Here is a 24620-nt window from a genome sequence, read left to right on the forward strand (position 1 = left end):
TATAGAGAACTGCATGTGCAGAGAACTAGAAAAGAGAGAAAATATGCAATAGGCATCTGTAAGAAAGCTGAAAATGGCTAAGTTGAGGCAGGGAGGCAGAAAAATACAGATGGGATTGCAGAGGTTCAGAGGGACCAGACCATGAGAGAGACTTTTATGTTACATTAGGGTGTTTAGACTGCATTTTGAATGCAGCCTGGATTCATATGTATATTTGATGAAAAGTGTTCATGTGTGGCTACATGATAGAGATTAAATTTGAAAGAGACAAAACAAAATTAGCATCAGTGGTAGTCATCTGGGAAAAATATTGTAGAGTGACTGTCAAACAGGTAAAAGGAAAGGGAAGTATTGGGGGATTATTTAGGGTGTGGATCATTACCTGAATGTGATGGAAAGGGAGAGAGAGGCATCAAGGATGACTCAGTTTAATCGGAGGTAAGGGTCATCGCTGGGGAAGGGCTGCTAGAAGAAGATGATATGAGGAAGAACAATGAGTTCAGCTCTGAGCATGACAGTTATCTATGTGTCATAGATGTTGGACTTGGGTCAGCAGTTGTGTGAGCAGATATGGGGTTTGGACTTGGGCTGGAGTCTCTGAGTGCTAGTGTTTTGATTTATTAAGTGATGATGATAACATCTAACTCATAAATGTTGTCATGGGATTGAATGAGATAAAATATTCAGCAACTAATACAGTGCTAAAAGGAAGGCAAATATTAATGCTTTCATAGACTATGTTCTTTAATTATTATTGTTAATAATCCTTTTCCTTTTGTTACTCAGCTTTCCAGCCTGTAACCTGAAATGATTAAAAAGGTTATTGCAGCTAGTGTCTACTGAACAAACACTATTGTGTTAGGCACTTCTCACTGTTTAACACTGTACAGATATGAAATCATTTATTTCTCAGAAAAACTCTGTGCAGCAGGTACATTTATTACCCATATTTTATAGATGTGAAGACAGGCACAAAGAGGTTAAGTAACTTGCTAACAGTAGCATAGCCAGGGAGTGCTGGAGCATGGATTTGAATAAAGACAGTCAGACTATCATTCCTGTACTTTATGTATCAAAATATACTTTTGCTTAACGTGCTTTTAACTTTTAATCAGTTTATATCATTCGTGATGTTTCTTAATATTCTAGTGGTCATTCTTGTTTTATTCTTTTCAACAACTCTAGTGTTTCTGAAATACTTTTTTTTGTTTTTTGTCTTTTCAGGGCCACACATGACATATGGTGGCTCCCAGGCTAGGGGGAAAATCACAGCTGTAGCCACCGGCCTACGGCACAGCCATAGCCACAGCAACAGGATCCAAGCCGCATCTGTGACCTACACCACAGCTCAAGGCAGCACCAGATCCTTAACCCACTGAGCAAGGCCAGGGATCAAACCCATACCCTCATGGATGCTAGTTGGATTCATTAAGTGTTTTATAGGAGTACCAATCATGGCTCAGTGGTTAAAGAACCCGACTAGCATCCATGAGACATGGGTTCGATCCCTGGCCTCACTCAGTGGGTTAAGGATCCAGCGTTGCAGTGAGCTGTGGTGTAGGTCAAAGATTCGGCTTGGCTCCTGTTGCTGTGTCTGTGGCTGTGGCATAGGCTGGCAGCTGTAGCACTGATTCCACCCCTAGCCTGGGAAAATCCATACGCTATTGGTGTGGCCCTAAAAAGACAATAAATAAATAAATAAATAAGAAACACTTTATATAAATAACTTAATTCTCTTTAGAGAGTTAATATTAATACATTCCTCTTCTTTACATTATAGTGTCAAATCTACTGCTGATTGACTTTCTTACACATAAATATTAATTTCTATTTGAGGTTTGTAACTCCAGCCATTTCCATATTCATTGACTTCTAGGTTTGCAAGGAACTTAAAATCTTCTTATTTACTCTCATATCAAATGTTTGATTCATCCTGTCAACTGGTTTTTGTACCAAGACCTCCCTGGTTTCAATCACAGAAACCTTCCTACACAAAGCACATCTCAGTATTTGCAGTTGTTCTCAGTAAACTTTTCTCCATCACTGTTGCCCCAACACCTGGTAAGCTACCTGGCACATGCAAAGTGCACCATGTATTTTGTGGAATGCATAAATAAATAAATAATCATCAAAAGACCACATTTGCTATTTATGTTTTTTAAATAGTTCTACAAAGACAATGCAAAATTTCCTCAATTCAAAATATGACTATTTTGTAAAAGAAGACATCTAAAATAACTAAGGAAAACATTGGAGTTTTATTATGGAAAAAAAAAAGAGGTGACATATGTAGAGTTCCAATAACACCCCAAAACTAGGATGGCAAGAAGACATGCTATATGCCCTGAATAGCAGGCAAGATGGAGCTGCTTCCTAAACTTGGAGAATTGCCATTTCTTCCTGCTTCAAGTGTAAATTTGAACTTTCTTCTGAATTGGGGAGAGAACCAAGAACTCAAGTTGATGATCAGTATTGAGCCAAGGTCAACTCATATCATGAACTGTTGAATTTTTATGATCTTTTTATGAAGAGATGCCTGTGGTTATGTATTAGTCCTTTCAAGCTCTATGTAGAATTCCTTTGTTCACTCTTTTGGATTATCCTAGCAGTTCTATCCATAAGCAGAATCCAGTAATTAATGGTTCTATTTTTAAATACTTTTTTATTATAACATCACTAAAATAAAATTTAAACTTATGTTTAATAATTCCTATTGTTCCAAATTCCTCATTTAAGTACCAAACAAGCATAAAATACAATTCTGATAACTAAATCTGAAATATTGGTTTAAATCCTTGTCCCTGGGTTCTAACTGGAAATGCCTCACATGGCATGTTGAAAGCCAAAATTAGCATTCAGATTGGCCATTCAGGTTTGTATTTTTACAATAAACTTATTGTAACACCTGATGATGATGATGAATTTGTGGTTGCTAGGTTAGTGTTAAGTATCACATCTCAAAGAGGCTGATTAAGTGGGAGTTGTCATTTGCTGAGCTGTAAGTTGCCAAGAATGCTGAATCTGTCACAGGTGCTACAATTTGTGTTTCAGAAAATTTGCTTCCCCAATTTTAATTATCCCCAAAGTATGCCTCTCTACATAAAGTACTGAAAGGAGTCAGTGTTTTTGTTTTTTTTTCCCCAGTTTTAGTACCGTGATGTAAATTAGAATTTTGTCTACTACTTATGTGTTGTAGAGGTGATGGAATTTCAGATGAAGGAGGGGATGCTCTGTTTTATAATATAAAACACTGCTTTCTATTGACTTTTCCACTTTGGATTCAGAAAAAAAAATAATGCCAAATGGCCATAATTAAATAACATTAGTTATTTAGCCATAACTAAATAACATTCAGAGTAACATGAATTCAAAAGTGCATACATTTAACTACTACTGATTGAAAATGGAAACTGTGAAGTCCTAAACTTAAAAATATTAAATAAACTTGAAATTGACTTTTTAAAATTAACTACTAATATGCGTTTGAAACTCATGGAAATAAATCTGAATCATGTTATATTAGGCAATCTGCCCTTTACAGAGATGTGGGGGGACGGGAAGGGCTGTGGAGACAGGCATTGCCTTTTTGGTAAATCAGTCCCTCTTCACATCAGTATACATCAGTAAAGGTGTTTTTTTTTTTTTTCTTTTTCCTCAAAACAAAATATTTTTTTTCAACCCTTCAACATGAAGGCATGATGGGGAATTTCCCCCCAAATATTTCACTTGCAGCAGTAGTTTTTTCAACATGAGTTTGACTTGTTAAATTAGAGGAAGATCTTTCACCCTGGAAATCCATAAGAAGTGATTATGACTATGAAAATAATTTTTAAGAGGTTAGTGTTGTTTGGTGACTTAATTTCAGAAATACACTGTAGTTAAATCTCTGTGGAGTATTTTAAAATGTGATTCCTCATCTCTTTTTGCATGTCTTTGTATTAATGTAATTCCAACAAATGGAAATGGTTAACAGAATTGAGAAATAAGTGTGTTTACTGGAATTTGTTTAACCTTTGAATTGTAATTACAATGTTATATTCTTTGTAGGATTACTTAACCATTCATAAGTATGGCAATGCAGCCAGAAATGATCTCTGGAATACACTATCAGAGGTAAAGAATAGGAAAGTCGAAAACCCAAACCTCTTCTTGAGTATTTGAATTGAATTATAAAATATTCATGACTTTTATTGACACTGACAGTTTTTTACTTTTTTATAGTTCTTTTTTCTTCATACTGTTTTTTTGTTTTATATTTGATGTATTATAAGGATAATGGAGTTTAAAATTACTTCAAATGCAAATGGTTGTAAAAGACACCTTGCCAACTTTCAAGCAGGTTAATACTTCTGAAATACCATTTTAATATGCTGTCAGATATTCATGTTTGGGTAAAATATTGTGGTAAATAATTTTTTTCTCTATATGTGAGTAACATATTTAAGTTTAATATTAGACATACTGGAAATGCTTCATTATGTTACAATTACTTAATTTTAACAATAAAATATGTTTTGTCTTCAATTAGGTGAAAACTTTAATGCTAATAAAGATTTCATTTCTATATATATATACACATATATATGCATGAAGCTTAAGGCAAGAAGATTAATTTTACTAATACTTATATTAGTTTCACTGATTTTAAATGTTTTCATACTTAAGTAAACCATAAAGGTGAACATGAAAATAGTTTAATGTTAATTATGTTGATAATTCATATTTATAAAATTAATTTACACAATTTTGATTATAAAGGCATTAAAAAGGAATGGAAAATATGTAAATATACAAGAAGTAATGGATCAGTGGACGCTCCAGATGGGTTATCCTGTTATCACCATCTTCGGAAATACAACAGCAGAAAATAGAATAATAATTACTCAGCAACATTTTATTTATGACATCAGTGCTAAAGCTAAACCACATGAACTTCAAAATAGCAGGTACAACTCTTATTTACGTGAAAACGTTGTTTTTATTTTTACTTTTACTTTGCATGTTAGCATTTTAAAAAGAATCAATAACAGAATTATGAAATGTATGTGAAATATAGTTTTCATTCATTTCTTTATTTATATATAGTATTTTCATTTTGAATACTCTTCTGCTTCCATTTCCAGATATTTTAACTATCAAGGTGACAGCACACCAAAGTTATTTTGTTTAAGAAAACAGAATTTAAATTATCATGACCATTTAAAAATTAATTTTTTTTTATTTACTTTTCTCTATAAATGTTTGTTGAATTAAATACAGGAAAGTTGAAATACTTTGAAGCGAATGATACTGAGAAAATCAAGATTTATACAATAGATAAGAACAGAAACTAACAATCCAGAAAGACTAGTTAACCAGACTAAATAATATCTGAGCTGAAGGAACTCAAACTAGATCTGTTTAAAATGGTCTAAGTATCAATGCCATTTATTATCAAAATATATTCTATTCCCTCACTTTTAGTGTTTAAAAACCACCAGACACAACATACATAGAATTTGATTTGTTACGTTAGCTTTCATTTGAAACTCTTATTTAATTGCTGAAAATTCAGCATGTAGTGTATCTTTTCTATTTCATGTTTTCCCATAGTTTTATGTTTTATTAAAACTGAGGCAAAAAAAACATAGTAGAGCTTATACTATTCCATTTTATTTTCTCAAAAGTGTCCTGAGGGGTTCCCTTGTGGCTTAGCAGATTAAGGGTCCTGTGTTGTCACTGCTGTGGTTCAGGTTGCTGCTGTGGCATTGGTTTGATCCCCGGCCTGGACCATCCACATGCCAGGCCAAAAAGGTGTGGCCAAAAAGGAAAAAAAAAAAAAAGTATCCTGATAAGAGGTTGAGGAGGGGACAGAGAGGGATGGAGGTTAAAATTAATACATAAAAGAAAATGTTGGGATTAGGCTTGTCATGCCGTGTCTATTATTTGGGAATATTAGGAAACTGATTTTATCATCCACCAGTATCTAGGAGGTGGGAAACACTCCTAAGCTTTCTTTATTATCTCTAAGAAGTGTGGAAATCATTCCCAAGTATGGGAGTTCCAAGACTGTAGGTAGAAGTGATTGAGAAATTCATGTGTGTTTTCTGATGACTAAATTTGGAACCCAAAATTTTAAGAAAGCATCTTAAATTTACCGATCATCACAAATATTGTCCTTCAACAAACTGTCCTTGCAATCAACTGTTTGAATCTGTGGAATACAGTATTATACTGCCACACTGCCAGGGTCTAACCAGACTAAATAATAGGGTCTGACTCTGTCAAGCCTTCTTCATCCACCCTGGCTTCTCCTCAGCTGCCAGACACCCCTTCTGATCGACCACTGTCCAGCCCCAGACGAAACCTGCTTAGACATCAGTCCTGGCCTTGCCAGGAAGTACATAAAAATTACTTGACTGTGGCAAGGTTAGCGAGACACAGGCCATGCCTTTGAGAATGATCAATCTGACACAAGCATCACTGGTGCAGAAAAACATAAAGGACATGCAGATGACAGGACAAATTTTGAACAAAATACTCTGTCAACCTGTAACATGCACCAGAGGTATCAGCCACAAGACTGGCTCTTTAAAGGAAGAATTTTTGCCAGGCTTTATGGGTATAGGTAACATCTACAGAGCTTTGCTTTTGCTGAGGTTATAAAATCATATGGATAATTTTTGAACCCTGAGAACTTGGCATAGAAAAATATTAAGAGTGAGGTAATGCATGACATCTCATCAATCTCAAAATGTGTTTTCAATCTATTTTGAAATAATGGAGCTTGAAGTTGAGACTTTAGTATTCAATTTTATGTTATTGATCATTTAATTCGCTATAATATGGTGGTCAAATTTTCAGTACCAAATCTATCTGCCCATTGTCTGTAACCTTCTTAGATCTTTATTGTATAATGTAAACCGTTAATGTAGTAAGACATAGTGCCCATTTATGCCTGAAATCCTATGAATTGTGGGTATTTTCTGAGAGAGTATAATCAGTTCTTTGTTTTTAATTTTGTAGAGAACACTAGACTATCACTACAATGCCTAGAACATTTTTAATGTGTATAGTAATTATATTTTCCTATGTAGTAGCTATATTATAGCATAGAAAGGAAAGATCTCTATAGTAATTGCATAAAGTTAGCTGATATGTGAAAGTAAGTAAAACATTTGCTAGAATTTTGGTATTTGGGAAGTTATGAATTTGTGTGGCTTTTTTTCTTTTTAAAGTTAGTGCATTATAATCTTCAGTAATGTCTCCTACATGTATGGAACTTCGTGGAGTCCAGTACTTCAGAAAATTATATTTATCTCCTTTTATTTCTGGCCTGATAACAGTAACCTCTGAACCATTTTTCATGGCACTTAAATTAATGCTTCACTAATATTGGTACCATTTTTAAAAAAAGATTTTTCACTTTAGATAAAATAAGTACCTGTTCTTTTCTACCTTAACATAATCATTAGAGTAAACATTGTTTTATTGTAAAAATGTGACCTTCAATGAAGAGTGGTAGTTCCAGGTACTAATAGAATAAAGATATCTTGAGGGTCTTTTGAAATGCATTGTTCTTGTTATTGTTTTTTCTGCTTAAAATGAAATGATTAAAATTCAAATTAAATTTAAGGGACTGGGGCACAGTCTAATTTCACAAGTTCTTTTTCTAGTCTCTTTTTAAACATAACTTACTGCAGTCTCAGATTTTTTTTTTACAGCATGCTACACAGAGCTTTTCACCCACAACGTTTAGGGTCTTTTAACTTTTTAATCATAAAGCATTATAATTGCCATGTTTTATTTGATTTTAAAGTGAAATTGGTGAAAAGATCAAATATATACTTTTGGAAAGTTACAAAAAATAACTTACATCACATTGATAGTGTAGCTATTCAAAGATGAATACAAACTTCAGATATGTTTGGTAATTTGCAATTTTTATTTTGTCGCTATGACAATGTATAGATTTTTGACAGACACACACACATACACACAAAGAATAGACTGAAAGAGCATTCTTAGGAAAAACAGAGAAGGCTTTTAAAAATGTTTTATAGAATGCCCTGACATTTGTATCTCAATGCTTTAAAGTTAACTTTTTTTTTGCTTCTGAACATTGCTATAAAGTGCATTGTCTACCTATTAAGAAGTTTCCTGTATATATGTGGAATTGACTATAAGCAACATGTAGGTACTGATATGAATCTCTTTTTTTCTAGACTTTGGAGATTTTTGAAAAACTCAAATATAAAAATATATCTGTTGGTATTATAATATCTAGTCATTATTTAGAAGAATGTAGTTTAAATAAATATAAAATTATAAGTTTGTATGGGGCAAATAATATTTCACATAGACATTTTATGATCATTCTACAAAAAGATACATTTATCTTCGAAGGATTTTAAGCATCTTCAATTTTATGTATTCTTTGCCCTTTAAATGATATTTATTTGACTTTACAATTAGTTGGCCAAACTCAATATGGAAGATATGTACTAAAAAATTAAGTTCATCAGGTTAATCTCTGTCTTACTGTAGATTTATTTGGTTCCTTTTATTTAACTTCAACCCAATCCCATTCAGTCTGCTTCAACAGCAATTCGTGGAATGATTTCATTTCTAGGATTTTATAAGATCTTAGGTACAGGAGTTCCCTTTGTGGCTCAGCGGAAATGAATCTGACTAGTATCCATGAGCTTGCAGGTTTGATTCCTGGCTTTGCTCAGTAGGTTAAGGATCTGGCATTGCTAGGAACTGTGGTGTAGGTTGCAGACACGGCTCGGATACGGCATTGCTGTGGCTGTGGGATAGGCCAGCAGCTACAGCTCTGATTCAACCCCTAGCCTGGGAACCTTCATATGCCACGGGCGTAACCCTAAAAAGTTTAAAAAAAGAAAAAAGATCTTAGGTACACAAAAATGTTTTTGTAGTTTAATTTGAGAGTCAGAAGGAGAGTCAGATATTGTTATCTCAACTGATTATTTAAATTAATCAAAATGTATCATTATTTTTAGAGAATGGCTGTTAAAACATATATATATATGTGTATCAATTGATATATGTATATTTGTCAGTTCTCTGTATCTTCCTCACAGTAAATCCATTATTAAATGTTTGTGGCATATTCTTCCTGTTACAAGCTTGAAGGTATTTCTTAAAGAGCTTACATGGGTTGTGTCCACCATACAAACAATACCTGTTTCTCTACTATAGTTGTTTATTTCCTGGCCAGTTGTGTATCATCCACTACAATATAGCATCATGTCTCCACATAGCACTTAAAAATGTTTATCTGATTAAATGCATCATATAATTTAAAATTTAGAATCTTAAACATATTAACTTTCCATATTGAGGATAACGGTTGGTTTTTAACTAGGAATTTCTTCCAGTGTTCCGTTTGGATTTTTTGCCATTACTAAATTTCATTTATTATGAATGGGAAACATGAAATGATAAAGTAATAATTGAATTCCAGATAACAGATTTGGAGGAGCTGTCTTCCCCCATGAAAAGATAATACTCACTCTGTTTTTAGCTCTATAACCCCAGACATGTTGCCTGAAAAACTCACCTTCTCTATTCACTCCCACAGTTACTGAGTTTATATGCTATCTCTTCTTATACTTTTCAAATCAAAAATATTTTTCACATCTCCATATTTTTGGCTCCCCCTGTTTCTAATGGTGCAATAACTGCTCAACATAATCTGGCTACATTTAGGGTAAGCAAAATGTAGTCACTGGATTTTGTTGTTAGACTGTCCAGCTTATCTCTGGCTCCTCATTTGAGATTGAATTGATATCACTTCATGTACAAGTTTAGGCCTCAATTTTTATTCTATAAAAAGCTGTATTCTAGAAAATGCCTCTCTTTAATAGCTAAGACTCATGATCAATTCCGGCACATTGGTGGATGATTTCACACATCAGTTTGGAAATTCCATTTCAGAAAACAAAGCAGTACATGTGCCCCATGGTGTTCTTTGTATTGATCTGGATTTTTAGGGGGATCTAATTAGTTTTGTTTTTTGTTCCTACTTTGCTGCATAACTTTATATGGACTATATTAACTTCTCTATAAGATATGATGGAAGTATTTTTTTAAGAATAGTTAAGACAAAAAGAATGTTGAAATGTAAATGCATGAAGCTACTGAAATGTGCATTAATCTAATATAGAATCAAGTAGGAAGGAGTTATTTTAAGACTTTAATCAATATGCAGTTGGCTCAGATTTATAGATTTTAGCTACTTTTTACTCCTAATGTAAAATGCAGATATTTTTCCCAAGATTAATTATGTTTTTGGTAGTCTTCCTTTTGTATTGAAATTAAAACTCATAGAGGCCAAGTCTGCTTGTGATATTGAAAGAATAAATTCATCTTTTTGACTTATTCCTTGTATTTATGACTGGAGAATGTTAAAAATCACAAAATAGTGCATAGGAAATGTTATTTGTTATAACCATTTTTATTCTTAAAGTTTTTTTAATTTTTTTTTATTTTGCAGTTACCTGTGGCAGATTCCACTAACTATTGTGGTAGGAAATAGAAGTCATGTGTCTTCAGAAGCAATTATCTGGGTGTCTAACAAAACAGGTAAGAAATATATTCTCTGCTAAGGAACTATTTGGTTTTAAATTATTGTCAAGCAACTTAACCTCTAGTTTTAGCTGTTATAAAAATGTGAATAAGATAAATTGGAAAGTGTATATAAAGGAATAACCTCTATAGAGTTAATATAGTATAGTTTGTCTAATTTCAGCCTGCTAATATATTTATTAAATTTGTGCCTGATGGCAAAGAGAAAAATTTAAACTAAGCATGTGTAGTACTAATTTTAACTGTTTTAAACTGTATCATTTTATAATCCCAAATATAATTAAATTATAAACATGACTTCCAATAGAATAGTATGCCAAATACTGAAATACAAGTCTCATTTTCAATGTGATTTTCCTGCAATCTTCTCTTTACCAGACTGGCTTTTTAAAGAATGGGTAAAGCAGCGTTCTCCATAGAATTAGATAATTATAGGGCCAGAAAGGAGAGGCTTGATAGGTCATCAAACCGTCCCTTAGGTAGGGTCAACTCTCAAGGAGCAGAGAAAGATGAAATTCTATTCTACTTCTAAATATCTTTCAATAGGATAGTGACCTATTTCAACTCACTGTCAGAAAGCTATTTCTTGAATCCAATCTAAATCCCTCACTGTAGAGTGTGAAACAGGTCTCTTTTATTTCTGTTTTCCATTGAATTGAAGAAAAAGCCAATTATCATCTTTTATGTAACATATCATTTAGATTTAAATGATCAAGTATGTCCACATTTTGTTTTTCTTACTCTTTTCTCACATTCTCTTTTCTCACATTTCCATTTTGTAAGCATCACTTTAAAACAGCCACAAATATTTTCTTGAAATAAGATGAGGCATAAAAAAATAACAAAAATATGGTTTCTTCCCCTCAGTTGTTTTGCTATTATTAGGGAGAAGTTAAATACTCAAAATGCATACACACATGCATACAAAAAAAAAAAAAAAAAGGTCTTACAGTGGAATCTAATCTGCTTACCAAAAATTTAAATACTTGTTTTTCCAGTTGAATTTTCATTCAAATTTTCATGTTATTGTATTTTTAACACATAATCACATATTATGAAAACATACACTTTCATTTATATATGTAGTATAAAACATTTATATGTGGTGTAGTGAGGCATTAAAATGCTTACTTTAAAATGTATTAGTGTTTCTTCCTTTAAATCACTTAATACAATCTATTTTTTTCATTTCTTTGAGTTAGTACTTATACTGTGATTCCCAGTTCACACTTACTGTATTGTCTTTATACTTCTCTTTGGTGTTCAGGTGGTTGTTTTATTTATCTACATAATTTATTATGAAATGAAGATTGAAAGCATTAAGTTGCTATTATAATGATCCAGGTATTAGAATAAAGTCATTGCTCTATAGTATTGCTAGGAACAGGAAAGAGAACAGTTTGCAGAAATAAAGTAAAACATTTCTCATTGGAAGGTAGATTGGAAATGGGAAATTAGAAGAGTGCAAAGATATTGATCAAATGTCAGGATCAACCTCAACTTTTACTTTTAGACAGTGCAGGATTCAGGACAAGTCTGATTCTCTTTGAATAATTTTCCCGGGTCCATTTCCTCTAACTCCCTGGTTATTTCTATGCTATTATTTATGATATCCACTTACTCCACACAGGAGTATCTGAAATAGTATCATGGATTTTCTTTTTTTTTCATCGAAGTATAGTTGATTTACAATATTAGTTTCAGGTGTATGGCCTAAGGATTCAGTATTTTGGAAGATCATATTCTATGTTATTGCTTTCACAGCTTTTCTTGACCAATAGTCTCAGGATGTTGTATTCAAGAAGTTGTTTTTATTTATAGTCTTTTATTATTAATCAGGAATAATAAAAACATGGCATTTCAAACAATATGTTTGCCTAAAATGTCCCCTTTGGTAATATATTTGGTTGTCATACACAGCTGCATAGTTTGTGCAGTGCATAACTCTAGGAGATGATGTTTATATGGACTGTGATATTAATTGCACACTGCCTCATCCCAAAATTGTGCAGTGTGCAACCTACAGAGTACAATGTGTCATAATCCATTAAATCACAGCAGAGTCTTCTGGTTGATAAAACATTGTCCCAGTTGAAATGTTGAGGCTTTTGTAAACACCCATACCAATAAATGTTTCTTGAAAACTTTATAAATACATAAATCTGGAAGATTTCCCAAAAAACAATCTAAAAGAAAGGCAACTTTTCTCTTTCTCCTGTTTATTTTCATTCTAAATATATTTAGTTCTGTCTTGAACTCCTTCATTCTGATGACAAATAAAAAACTGATGCCAGGCAAAGATTAAAAAAAAAAAGATCGATAAATTTGTCTCCTTTTAGTTGTTGTAATGTCTCTCTCTTTTTTTTTTCAAAATATAATCACTAATATCAAGGAATAATATTCTGGTCAATCCTTATCCATATTTGTAAAGAAAATTCTACCTTTTAATTATAGCAGTCAGATCAATGTTTTGTAATTTTTCATTATCAGTAATATCGATTTGATGTCACATGATACTAAGGTCAAGTCATTGGTGAACACTATAAAGTATGAATTTGATATGAATCATTAAATATTCTTGGCACTTCATTTTTTTGTTGTTAGATGATTATCTATTAATTCCAAAGTTAAGGAACAGATCATTTTAGGCTAAAAAGAGTTTTAAAACAAAGTTTTAAGTTGTTGAAAGCAGGAAAAAGGATTTGTATCTTTTGTTTTTACTCTCAAAATGCTGAGAATGCAGACATTTATAAATGTGGTAGCCTGCATGTTGACTGGCTATTTTAATGTGCAATGGGAGGGAGTACATTTAAGGCCAAATGTTAGAAAAGAGTCAAGATAAAAGAGAAATTGATGCTGACAGAAGTAAACATTAAAACTGGCCTAATACTATAATGTTTTCCTTAAACATTGGCTCATATGAAACTTACAAGCCTTTAAATTGAGGATTCTTTTTTTTTTTTTTTCTGGCTGCACCCAGAACATGTGTAAATTCCCAGGTCAGGGATAGAACCTGTACCACAACAGGGACCCAAGCCACTGCGGTGGCAATGTCAAATTCTCAACCTGCTGTACCACAAAGGGAATTCTTAAAATGGGTATTTTTTTAAATCTTTACTTTACAAATTAGAAAATTAAGACTTTAGAAATAACTTGTCCAAAATTTCTTAGGAGCTTGATTTTTTTTTCTTTTTTCTTTTCAGGGCCACACGCACAGCATTTGGAAGTTCCCAGGCTGGAGGTTGAATCAGAGCTGCAGCTGCTGCCTATGCCACAGCCATAGCAATACAGGATTTGAGCTGCATCTGTGACCTACACCACAGCTCACAGCAACGCCAGATGCCTAACTCACTGAGCAAGGCCAGGGATCCAACCCGAGTCCTCATGGATGCTAGTAAGATTTGTTTCTGCTGCACCACAACGGGAACTTCTTGATTTTCTCTTCTAAGTTTATTTTCTCTGTAATACAGACACACACACACACACACACACACACACACACACACACACACGTTTTAATGCTATAGTAGGTTACTTTGTAGATCTGTCAGTTACTCAACATTTTGCTATTAGATATTCACATTTAGTTCTCTATAATCTCTACAGAGCGTTGTCTAATTTGATTCTCACAAGAGTCTAGTGAGAAAACAAGTATGTGTTATTATACCTGAGTTTGTTTCACATTGTTACACTTGTTACCCTGGGTGACTTTTTTGATTATTTTAAATTCTGATTTTTCTGCAACCAGCCAATAGTTGAGTTGAAAGATCAGATCTCCTTTCTCTTTTATTCCAATTGGAAATGTAGAATGTAAAAATATAAAATGCTATAAAATGCCAACAGCTCTGTGCCTTGATATAGTCTAAGTTTTGAGCCATTTTGGATATATTCTAAACATAAATTTGAATTGTTATTACTAACACTTGAAATATAGCTTCTATACTTTTTATTATGGTACTCATTACATACTGTATCTCATTAGACCATTGGAAAAGACCTCTTTAAAATTCACTGCTTGCTATTAGTTAATTTGAAGAATATTTTAGAGCTATAATTAAGAAGAACAAAAAGGATATTTAAAAAATCTATTACAAAACCTTTTGGGGAATTGTTTCTCCAAAGATTTAATTTTCAAAGGCATGAACAGTAATATTCATGAACAGTAGTACCCTTCAGGTTTTAGTTATCAATTTAGTAACTGCATTCTTAAAAGCAACAGATGCCTGCCTTTCTTCTTCTTAGACGATATAGAAGGTATAGGGATTGTTTTCCTATTTTAATTGGTCTCTGTTCCACCTATAAGTTGTTGAATTTGAAGTTCAAAAAACTAGAGCCAAGTGCATCACATGAAGTTAAGTTATGCCAGCCATCTGAAATGTCAGGAGGAAGTTCTCTTGTGGCTCAGAGGGTTAAGGATCTGGCACCATCACTCATTGGCTTGGGTCACTGCTGTGGCACAGGCTTGATCCTTGGCCTGTGAACTTCCACATGCTATGAGCATGGCCAAAAAAAAAAAAAAAAAAAAAAAAAAAGGAAACTAAAATATAAGGTGAAGTTACTTTAAAAAAATGAATTATTATTATCATAGAAATCTGACTTTCAAAATTATAAAAAGATAGATCATACATATGCTTTAATATTGCAATTTCTTCAAAGACTAACCACTTCCCAGATGAGAATGATTAAATTTGCTCTTATCCCAAGCAAATTCAATAACACTTTAAATATGTTTTGTTATGACAATCTTATCACTCCTGAAAACAGAGTTAGGTTTACTCAAGAAAAACAATATCCTTAGTATTTCAAACAATTTTTCTTCAGTGAATTCAGACATGATTAATTAAATCTCTTTATGAGAATTAGTTTTAAAAAATGCCATTTTTAAGATTGCTTTTCTTTTTATATCTGTAAAATGGAGTGATATTCTAAAGCTTCACAGAATTGTGAAGGATAAATACATTAACTTGTATTGTGTGGATAAATACATTAACTTTTTGAAAAATATGCAAATACAAAGAATCAGGACTTTGGAGAGCTATTAATATTAGATCAATATCTGACAGCTTTATTTTCCTAAGTACAGGTTAAGCTGGGTAAAATTTCAAATGAAGAAAAACTTCCCTTTCTGCCACTGAATCATAGAATTGGAAGAGACCATAGATGCCATTACTTGGCCTTTAGGTAATAGGTAAGGAAATTGAGAGCCAGAGGTTCAATGGCCTAAGTTCAAACAGTTATACATAGGAGAATTGTTACAAGGACACAATTTTCCTACTCCTGTTATAATTCTTGTTTACCATGTTATTTTTTTTCAAATCAATATAAGAATATGAACAATATATACAGTATCATATTACGTAAAAATGCCATACCATCTTCTATCAGTAGAGTAGAGGGGGTAAAAAGGACAGGGAACAGAGTTCTCTGGTGGTGCAGGGCGTTAGGTTTCCAGTGTTGTCCCTGAAATGGCTGGGTTCAATTCCTGGCCCCGGGAACTTCCACAGACAATTCCACTAACCCATCTCAGCCTCATTTCTTTATCTGTTATTACTGATACTATTTATAAAGATGTCAAGAAGTTGAAGTGCTATTTGAAACATTAAAGATTGGATTTTTATGCTTAGTGTACATGTATGTTTAAGTGGTTTTTTTTTTAACAGTTTTTTCAAAACTTGATCATATGTAACATGCATTGGCTACATGATCCCACTCCATTCTAGCTCTGAGCAATTCATGGTCATTACAATTAATTTTTGTGGTATAACCTCTTCCTGTATGGCTTCTACTTGAGAGAGAGTACTCTGTAAATTTAATGTTAAAAAATAAAACTAGACTTGTTCTGTAGTTTGATATGTAGAAATCTTGATAATAGAGTGAGAATTAGAGGCTGTGCCTCTTACTCAGAACTGACACAAATGGTTTCTGTGATGCATTTTCCGGTCTTGAGTCACTGTGGAAGTTAGATAGAAGTGTGTATGTAAAATAAAAATTTTAAGTAAACTTCATCCATTATGCAACTTCTCTGAAGCATGGGTCCTGAGGGCATCAGCAACAAAATGATTAAAATTGCAAACTATGGTTCTGGGCAGTTAATAAATGCTGCCATTAACAGTGAATGAGTTCTCTATCTGTATCATATTTGAAGGGGTTAAATATGTAAGTTATAAGATTGCTTTTATGGGCTTCCTTTAATTGAATTAGACAGTGAACATAATCATGTTACCTATTTTCCAAAGTGATTCCAATAAGCAGAATTTATTATCTTTGTTCTAATTATATGTAGAAATATTAGAGTTGTAAACAAATGAGGTTCCTTTCCCACCATTATTGATGATGCTGGAGTCTGTTATTTATTAGCCTGTCCAGGAAAGCGCAAGGAAAAAGGTAAGCAACAACAGTGACTTTCATATAAATGAGTGCTATTGTTTTAATCACTTTCTTTCTGAGTGAAATAAGTAGAATATGCACCTAAAGCCTTTTCTTTTATTCTAGCCACAGATATATATATATACAATCTAACTGGAAGCCGTATGAGTACAGTATTAGATTTCTTGGTAACATTTACCTTGAGAAAGAAAATTATGTATAGGTAATAGGGTTTTATCGAGAACAAAAATGTTAATTATAAGAAACCAACTAATTGAGTAATAATGAGTAACCTGCTAAAGGTTTTCTGGCAAATTCTAGCTTTAGTGATTAATTGATTGAAGAGTAGGTTTCACTTAGGTATTTAGGATGATGTTTGCTGTTAGTTATTGGTACTATGATATCTGGGATTAAGAAGACATACTTCATATCATTTTAACTCTTAAAATTTAAAATCACTCTTATCCCCCAAAATGCTGTTTTCAGAACACCACAGAATAACTTCTTTGAACAAAGGAAGCTGGTTGCTGGGGAATATCAACCAAACTGGCTATTTTAGAGTCAACTATGATTTAAGGAATTGGAGATTATTAATCGATCAATTAATCAGGAACCATGAGGTAAACTGGATTGACTCATCAAAGATCTGTTTTGACATGTGCACACCTGCCATTTTAATTCTTTTTTTTTTTTTTTTTTTTTTGCAAGCAAGCAAAGTCTTTATTACAGGGAGGCAAACAGCTCCCAGGACCACTGGGAGGGGGTGGAAGAGCCCCCTACTCTATTGTCTTATAGGGCTTCTATCCCTTAAAGATGGGAGAGGGTACCAACATGGGGTCCAGAAAGATGTGGGTTTCTCCCATTGGCCTGCACAATTACCTATATCAGTCCTTGTCCAGTAGGGGTTTTAGGGGTGAAAATGTCCTGTAAATCTCATGGTTGCTTTGTCCTTTCTTCCTGTAAACTGAGTCACAGGGGGTTAGAGATTAATGTCCACCTGAGTGTAGGTATACTCCCTATGGTAAATAAGGCCTGTGGGGAATCTTACTCCCTGGAGCCCGTTAAGTCACAAATGTTAATCAATAGCCATATCAAAGAATGCGTCAAAGCCCATGCTCCTACACTGGCTCATTTTAATTCTAAGTGGTTCCATTTTCCCTCTTGTTGACCTCACAGGTTCTCTCTGTCAGTAACCGAGCAGGTTTGATCGACGATGCCTTCAGCCTAGCCAGGTAAGTTTTTTCCTGTGGATCTTCACAATGAAACGCATGCCTACAAGACTTCCTCTATTAAGCTACATAGTATGTATGTTTTGAATAAGAAATCTTTTGAAAATAATTTCTATCTTACATTCTTTGTGTTTGTATATGAATTATAATCAGTGCCGCAAACCCTTAATCAATAGTAGCCGTGGGGTATTTCTGAGTCAGGAGAAGCTTGATCAATTTTTGCTGTAAGTTCAATTTAACACTTGAGATTAATAATCTCTTTCCAATTTCATTAATGAACTCTATGGAATGACCATTGTGCCATATTTAACTTTTGATGGAAAATACCTTCAAGCATCAGCAGTTTTTTTCCCTCTGACATATACTAGTATATCTTTTTTTAATGTATTTTTGAATGTGATTCATTATGAAAAGCTTGTGCTGCAAGACAGAAATAAATATTCCACTGAGTGAAGCTGTTCTGGACAAAATACATATCAATCTTGCAGCAGAAGCTATGGTACTAGTTATGGTAATGTTTGTGTTATTTTCATAGTTAGATATATAATGTTAAAATCAGTTCTTCCTTTGAATAGTCATTAAGTAGCTATTCCATTAAAATAATGTTCATTGTAAATCTGAGTTATTTTAGTCAATTTTGAGACTAAATAGTAAAACTCAGTCATTTTAATATTGTGTATTGTTTCACATCCATGTACAGTTTTGATTTTAATAATCTGATATTATTGGGTTTTTTTTGTTTTGTTTTGTTTTGTTTTTTGTCTTTTTAAGGCTGCACCTGTGGCATATCGAAGTTCCCAGGCTAGAGGTTGAATCAGAGCCACAGCTGCTGTCCCACAGCCACAGCAACATGGGCTCTATGACCTATACTCAGCTCATGGCAACATCAGATCCTAACCCTCTGAGCAAGGCCGGGGCTCAAACCTGCATCCTCATGGATCCTAATCAGGTTAATTACTGCCAAGCCACAATGGGAACTCCTATTGGGTAAACTTTTAGAAATAATAGAGGTGAAAGAAAGCCTACCATGATAGTAATATGAGGAGATGATGACTAAGTAAGATATGAAGACTTTGAAGAAAGTATTAGGTATGACATAGACATTATTTTTACATAGACATTTAGAGATGGCAGAAAGTCAGGAAGAGAGTGTACTTAATGTAACATTGCACTGAGAGAGAAGCAGGAAGAAGAGTTATGTTGAGTTCCACAAGGAAAGGTTAAGCAAACTAGAAAAGAACTACTGTCAGTAGCTAATTAAACACTTACAAGGCTTCAGACACTGTTCTAGTCTATATATAGTAATTTGTTTCAGTGTTATAGCAACCTTATGAGATAAATATGTATGTATGTATTATTATTATTCCTATTTGGTAGGTGAGGAAACTGAGGCTCAGAGAGGTCAAGTAACTTGCCTAAAGTCACACAGCTAGTAACTGATAGGGCCAAAGCTTTGTCCAGATGGTCTGGCTGCAGAGACATGCTGTTATGTTATTATATATATAATAAAGGATCCAGTAATAAGAAGATTGAAGGGATTTGAAGCAGTAGCTCATGTGAATCCTTATGAGTTTGAAATGATAGTAAGAAAGCAAAAAGATGGAGGGCAGATGGGAATTGATAGGACAGGATGTTTGACTCATCTGCATTAAGTGATAGAAGTTATTTTTTAATGAATTATTGTATTTAATTTTAGTGGGTGAATTTTTTTCAAAAATTAAATTCCTTGTTGACTAAGATAGAACATTGCTTTCAATCAAAGTTTTTGGAAGCCTTAAACGTTTGAAGTAAACAATTTCATTATCATTTATACAAATTTACCAGGAAAATATGCAAATCCCCTTGAATATATATTGAAATTTGTTCTACTGATGGTGAGATAATTTTCCTATTAGCAGTGAAGTAAATAAACACAAAATTAGATTTATTCTGCATTTACTGGAAAACACCTTGCACTCTACAGAGTTAAGGGTTATTCATATTTCATTGTATTCTAGTAAATATTTCAGAGTTTTGGCACCAACCTGTATCAACCATAGTTCAATCTCCTGAACATTTCTCGTTTTTGGCTTCTTAAAGATAACAGATGAAGAATAGCAAATACTTAATCAAAATGAATGTTCTGGGTACTTTACTGAGGCTTTTATGAATGATTTTGTTCAATCATTCATATGGAGTGGGTGTGGTTTCTGCAGCTAGTCATAGCTGAGACATGGAAGCTGAATAGGGGTTGTGTCAGTTCAGGGTGAACAGCTTTTAAGAGAGTGGTGGAGAGTGACATTCGACTCCAAACAGTGACACTGAAGAATCCATGACCTGAGGTCAGGGTGACTTTGCCCATTTTGTGAAATTCCTTCCCACTGCCCTTGTCTGCTGTGAATATTACTACTCACATAAAAAAAATTTCATTTCACTGTTTGACCCAACATTTCTCTGTCCTCCCCACCAAGAATAAGGTGACATCCTGTGAACCTGTATTTTAGCAATTGTCACCTTGTAGCTCAACTACTTTTCTGGGTCCCTGTGATTTTTGGATGATGTTTAGAGGAGGGCTTTTATCTCATCCTTGTATTACTACTGCCTATCTTGATCTTTGGTACAGGATTTTGCTAACATATATTTGTTGAATGAATTGCTCAGACTATAAACTTTCATGCCCACTATTTTTTGTGCAATTAAGTATACATATTCTAGGTATCCTTTTCTGGTTGTTTGTTAAATATTGAAAAACCACCTGAATGCATTCTAGTTGTACTGATTAAAACAAAAGAGACATAACAATGTAAGAAATTCTTTTTTTACTCCTTCCATGACCTCCCATAACTTTTACTCTCTTCACAGGTAAAATTATTAATATTTGATATATTATTTTCCAGACTTTTTTCTTTACATTTCCATAAAGTTTAAGCTTTTTTACATGAACAGAAATATACTCTGTTCTCTGACTCATTTATAAAAATGAGTCCAAGGAGATTTATTCTATTGTTTCTAATTTTTCATTATTATCATCAAGACTGCACTAAGTGCCCTTGAAAAATTTTTTGTCATACACATATGCATTTTTAGAGGATTGACTCCTGCAAGTGAAATTTTGGTTTAAAGAGTATAAAATTTTTGATAACTAATACAATTTGTGTTCCAAAAAGTTTCCCAGTTGAACCCTCTCTCCATTAACCACACAGAAATCCTAGATTCCCTCAGACCTTTTAATAGTGTGCACATTTTTTTAGACAGTCTAGCAGCAAAAATAACTTTTTTTTTTTTTTTTGTCTTTTTGCCATTTCTTGGGCCGCTCCTGTGGCATATGGAGGTTCCCAGGCTAGGGGTCTAATCGGAGCTGTAGCTGCCAGCCTACGCTAGAGCCACCAGCAACGTGGGATCTGAGCCGCGTCTGCAACCTACCCACAGCTCACAGCAACACTGGGTCATTAACCCACTGAACAAGGGCAGGGATTGAACCCACAACCTCATGGTTCCTAGTCAGATTTATTAACCACTGTGCCACAATGGGAACTCCAACAAAAATAATTTTTGAAGTTGTTACAGAACTAGTTAAATTAACTTGTGCATCTTTTCATGTAAATTTGCTATTTGTATTTTATTTTCTTCCGTGAATTATTTCCTGGTTAAGAAAAAAAAAAAAAAAAGAAAAACCTAATAGAAGATGGTGAGATATTTTTCCTACTCTGTATTCCTGTGTATTTTGGATGTTTTTGGATATAAATCTGTTTTGTAGTGTACAGCTTTACAGTATTTTCTCTTATTATTATGTCTTTTTTTTTTTTTTTTTTTTTTTTTACTTTGTGGTGTCTTTCATCATCCCAAAGGCTCTTAATTTATTTGTCAAGTCATTCTTTTTGTAACTTTCTAGTCTCTCATTCTGACTTCTATAGGAGACCTTCTCTATCTGAACATTTTGAAGATATTTAAAATTTTTTGTTTAAAATTCTATGTTCTTTTTACATCTGTTACCTCATCTCTTCCTTCTCTAATAGCTTCTATGTCTAGAATGGAAGAGTGGTATAGTTAACATTTATACATTCATAATCACTTATTTAATCCTATTTGCTGAAAAGGGCTTTCTTATTCACAAATTTGAAATGATATCTTTATATAAATGCAAATGCTTATATTTTAGGAAATTGATTCAATTCTGTTTAATTGGTCTCTGTTCTTTTTCGGCACTAGTAACATATTACCTAATTAATTTAGTTTTATAGTATGTTGTGGTTGATAACTTTTTCTCTTATTCTTGTTCAAAATCTTAATTTTTAATGTAGATTTTTTAATGTAGATTTTAGAATCAGTTTGACAAAACACATTAAAAATCCTGCTGCAATTATGACTGGATATGCACTGGATTTATAAGTTATTTTCTTAAAAGAATTAATATCTTTTCAAATGTGGGCTTTCCAATACCAAAACATGTTATTTCTTCCCACTGATTCAAGTTCCCAAATCACGCTCTAAGTATGTTGGATGTTTCTGGATATAATTTTATGTACATGGGTTTTGGTAATGTCATATTATTTCCTCATTTTTTATGGTATATACTTATACAGAAAATGGTACAGCTTCTGTACTTACATGTTATAGTTTTCATTACTTGTGTATAAGGAATAAATTAACCAATTGCCTTGCAAATGTCACTGTGTTATGACTCAAACTTTGAAATTAGTGACTAAAATGCCTAGATTTTTTTTTTCTGTTGAGTGTTTATGTTTTGTTTCAAGTTTTGTTTTGATGAAGCTTTGCTAGATTGGGAGATATAAAAATAAACAAGATGCATCTCTTATTTATAGTGAGTTATAGTCTAGTAGGGACAATACAGTGCAGACAATTAACTGTATTCACTCTGTAAGTTCTATGAATAAAATATTATGAAAGCATTAGGAACTAAAGAATGAATGTGGTCTAGAAAGCTTACAGAACTCGTCATATAGGAAGTAACATTAGAAGGATCTAAATTTGCTATGAAATTCATTACAAGTGAGAAAGTGAAAGCAGGAAAAGGTATAAATTAAAAGATGGACTTAGGACAAGAGAACAGTTACCACAATAGTGCTCATGCAACAAATTAATTAAAACTTAGATTCGAGAAGGAGTGGAATTGGCATCTAAATAAGGTAAGAACTCATATTGAAGTTATTAGCTTAATATGTGGCAGAAACTGGAAATTTGGTAGATTTGCCATAGGAAAAATAATAACCTCTGGATTTGGTATTTAAAGCTATTAACATGCTCTGAGTATGAATTTAAAAAGCTATAAAGGTGTGTATCACTGGATTCTGGACCTATGTGGTTAGTTTGTTTGAAAATAGTCAAAATAAATGAAAATTATTTGGAACATTTGTTCGTATCCAAAAGAGTTCTAGAGATAAATCACCATCATTATCATAATCATCACCACCACCTCCCTTGCCTTGGGCAGTTACTGCACTGATTTATTTATTAAGTCACCAGTTTCCTAGAAAATTCAATTATGCAGAACATATGCCAAATTATTGCATTATTAATGTCATAACATATTTTTTAGCCTGCATAGCATATTTTAAGACATTCTGTTATATAGGCTATCCCATTAAGAATCTGATCACCTAAAAACCCTTAACAAGGGTAAGAGTCTTAACAACTTGGTTTGCAAATTTTGTTAAGAAATAAGATAGCACTTAATCTCTTTTAAAATATTAGTATCTTTGGTGTTCATGTTGTGGTTCAGCAGTAATGACTCCAACTAGTATCAAGAGGACGTGGGTTAAATCATGGGCCTTGCTCAGTGGGTTAAGGATCCAGTGTTGCTGTGGGCTGAGTTCACAGATGCGGCTTGGATCCTTCATAGCTGTGGCTGTGGCTGTCAGCAGCTACAATTCTGATCTGACACCTATCCTGTTAACTTCCACGGGTGTGGCCCTAAAAATGCAAAAAAAAAAAAAAATAGTGTCTTGTTAACAAGCATAAGGAATTGTATCTGGAAATTATGAATGTCACACTTAGCAGTGCTCTAAGTACTTAGTGAGCCATCATTAGTGTTTAAAACATGTCTGATGACTGTATAATAATAAATACATTGTTATCAACTTGCTTCAGAGCTTATAAATATGAGATAGGTTAGGAGAACTGGAAATTCAGTTCATGAGCCAGTGAAAATATGGCTTAAAGAAGCAAATTATGAGTATACCCCAAAACTACCCTTACACATGTCTTCTGTTTCTAAGTCTGAATTTCAGGACTTGCTTGTTAAAACTGCCTTCACACTGTTTGCAAACTGAGTGGTAGTAATCTACTCCTTGTGAGACTTCATCCATCATAGTTTTTATTAAAAGTTCTACGTTTGCTGGATGGCTCTCCTAGTCTTTGTTTAAAGTTCCTATTGACAATCATATGTTCAGTATTTCTTCACTCACTGCAGAAAATGGGAGCATCATGTGCCTAAAA

General features: G+C 33.2%; 1 protein-coding gene across 1 annotated transcript in view; it reads left to right on the forward strand.

The window, feature by feature from the left end:
• Window positions 1-24620, forward strand: part of TRHDE (thyrotropin releasing hormone degrading enzyme) — a 396326-nt gene that overhangs the window by 287081 nt on the left and 84625 nt on the right. Inside the window, exons 8-12 of the mRNA XM_021092004.1 lie at window positions 4048-4113; window positions 4759-4946; window positions 10499-10587; window positions 17443-17576; window positions 18133-18188. Of these exons, the coding sequence (XP_020947663.1) occupies window positions 4048-4113; window positions 4759-4946; window positions 10499-10587; window positions 17443-17576; window positions 18133-18188 (533 nt within the window). The remainder of the gene's footprint in view (window positions 1-4047; window positions 4114-4758; window positions 4947-10498; window positions 10588-17442; window positions 17577-18132; window positions 18189-24620) is intronic.

This window comes from Sus scrofa, chromosome 5 (genome assembly GCF_000003025.6).
Source record: "Sus scrofa isolate TJ Tabasco breed Duroc chromosome 5, Sscrofa11.1, whole genome shotgun sequence".
NCBI lineage: Eukaryota > Metazoa > Chordata > Mammalia > Artiodactyla > Suidae > Sus > Sus scrofa.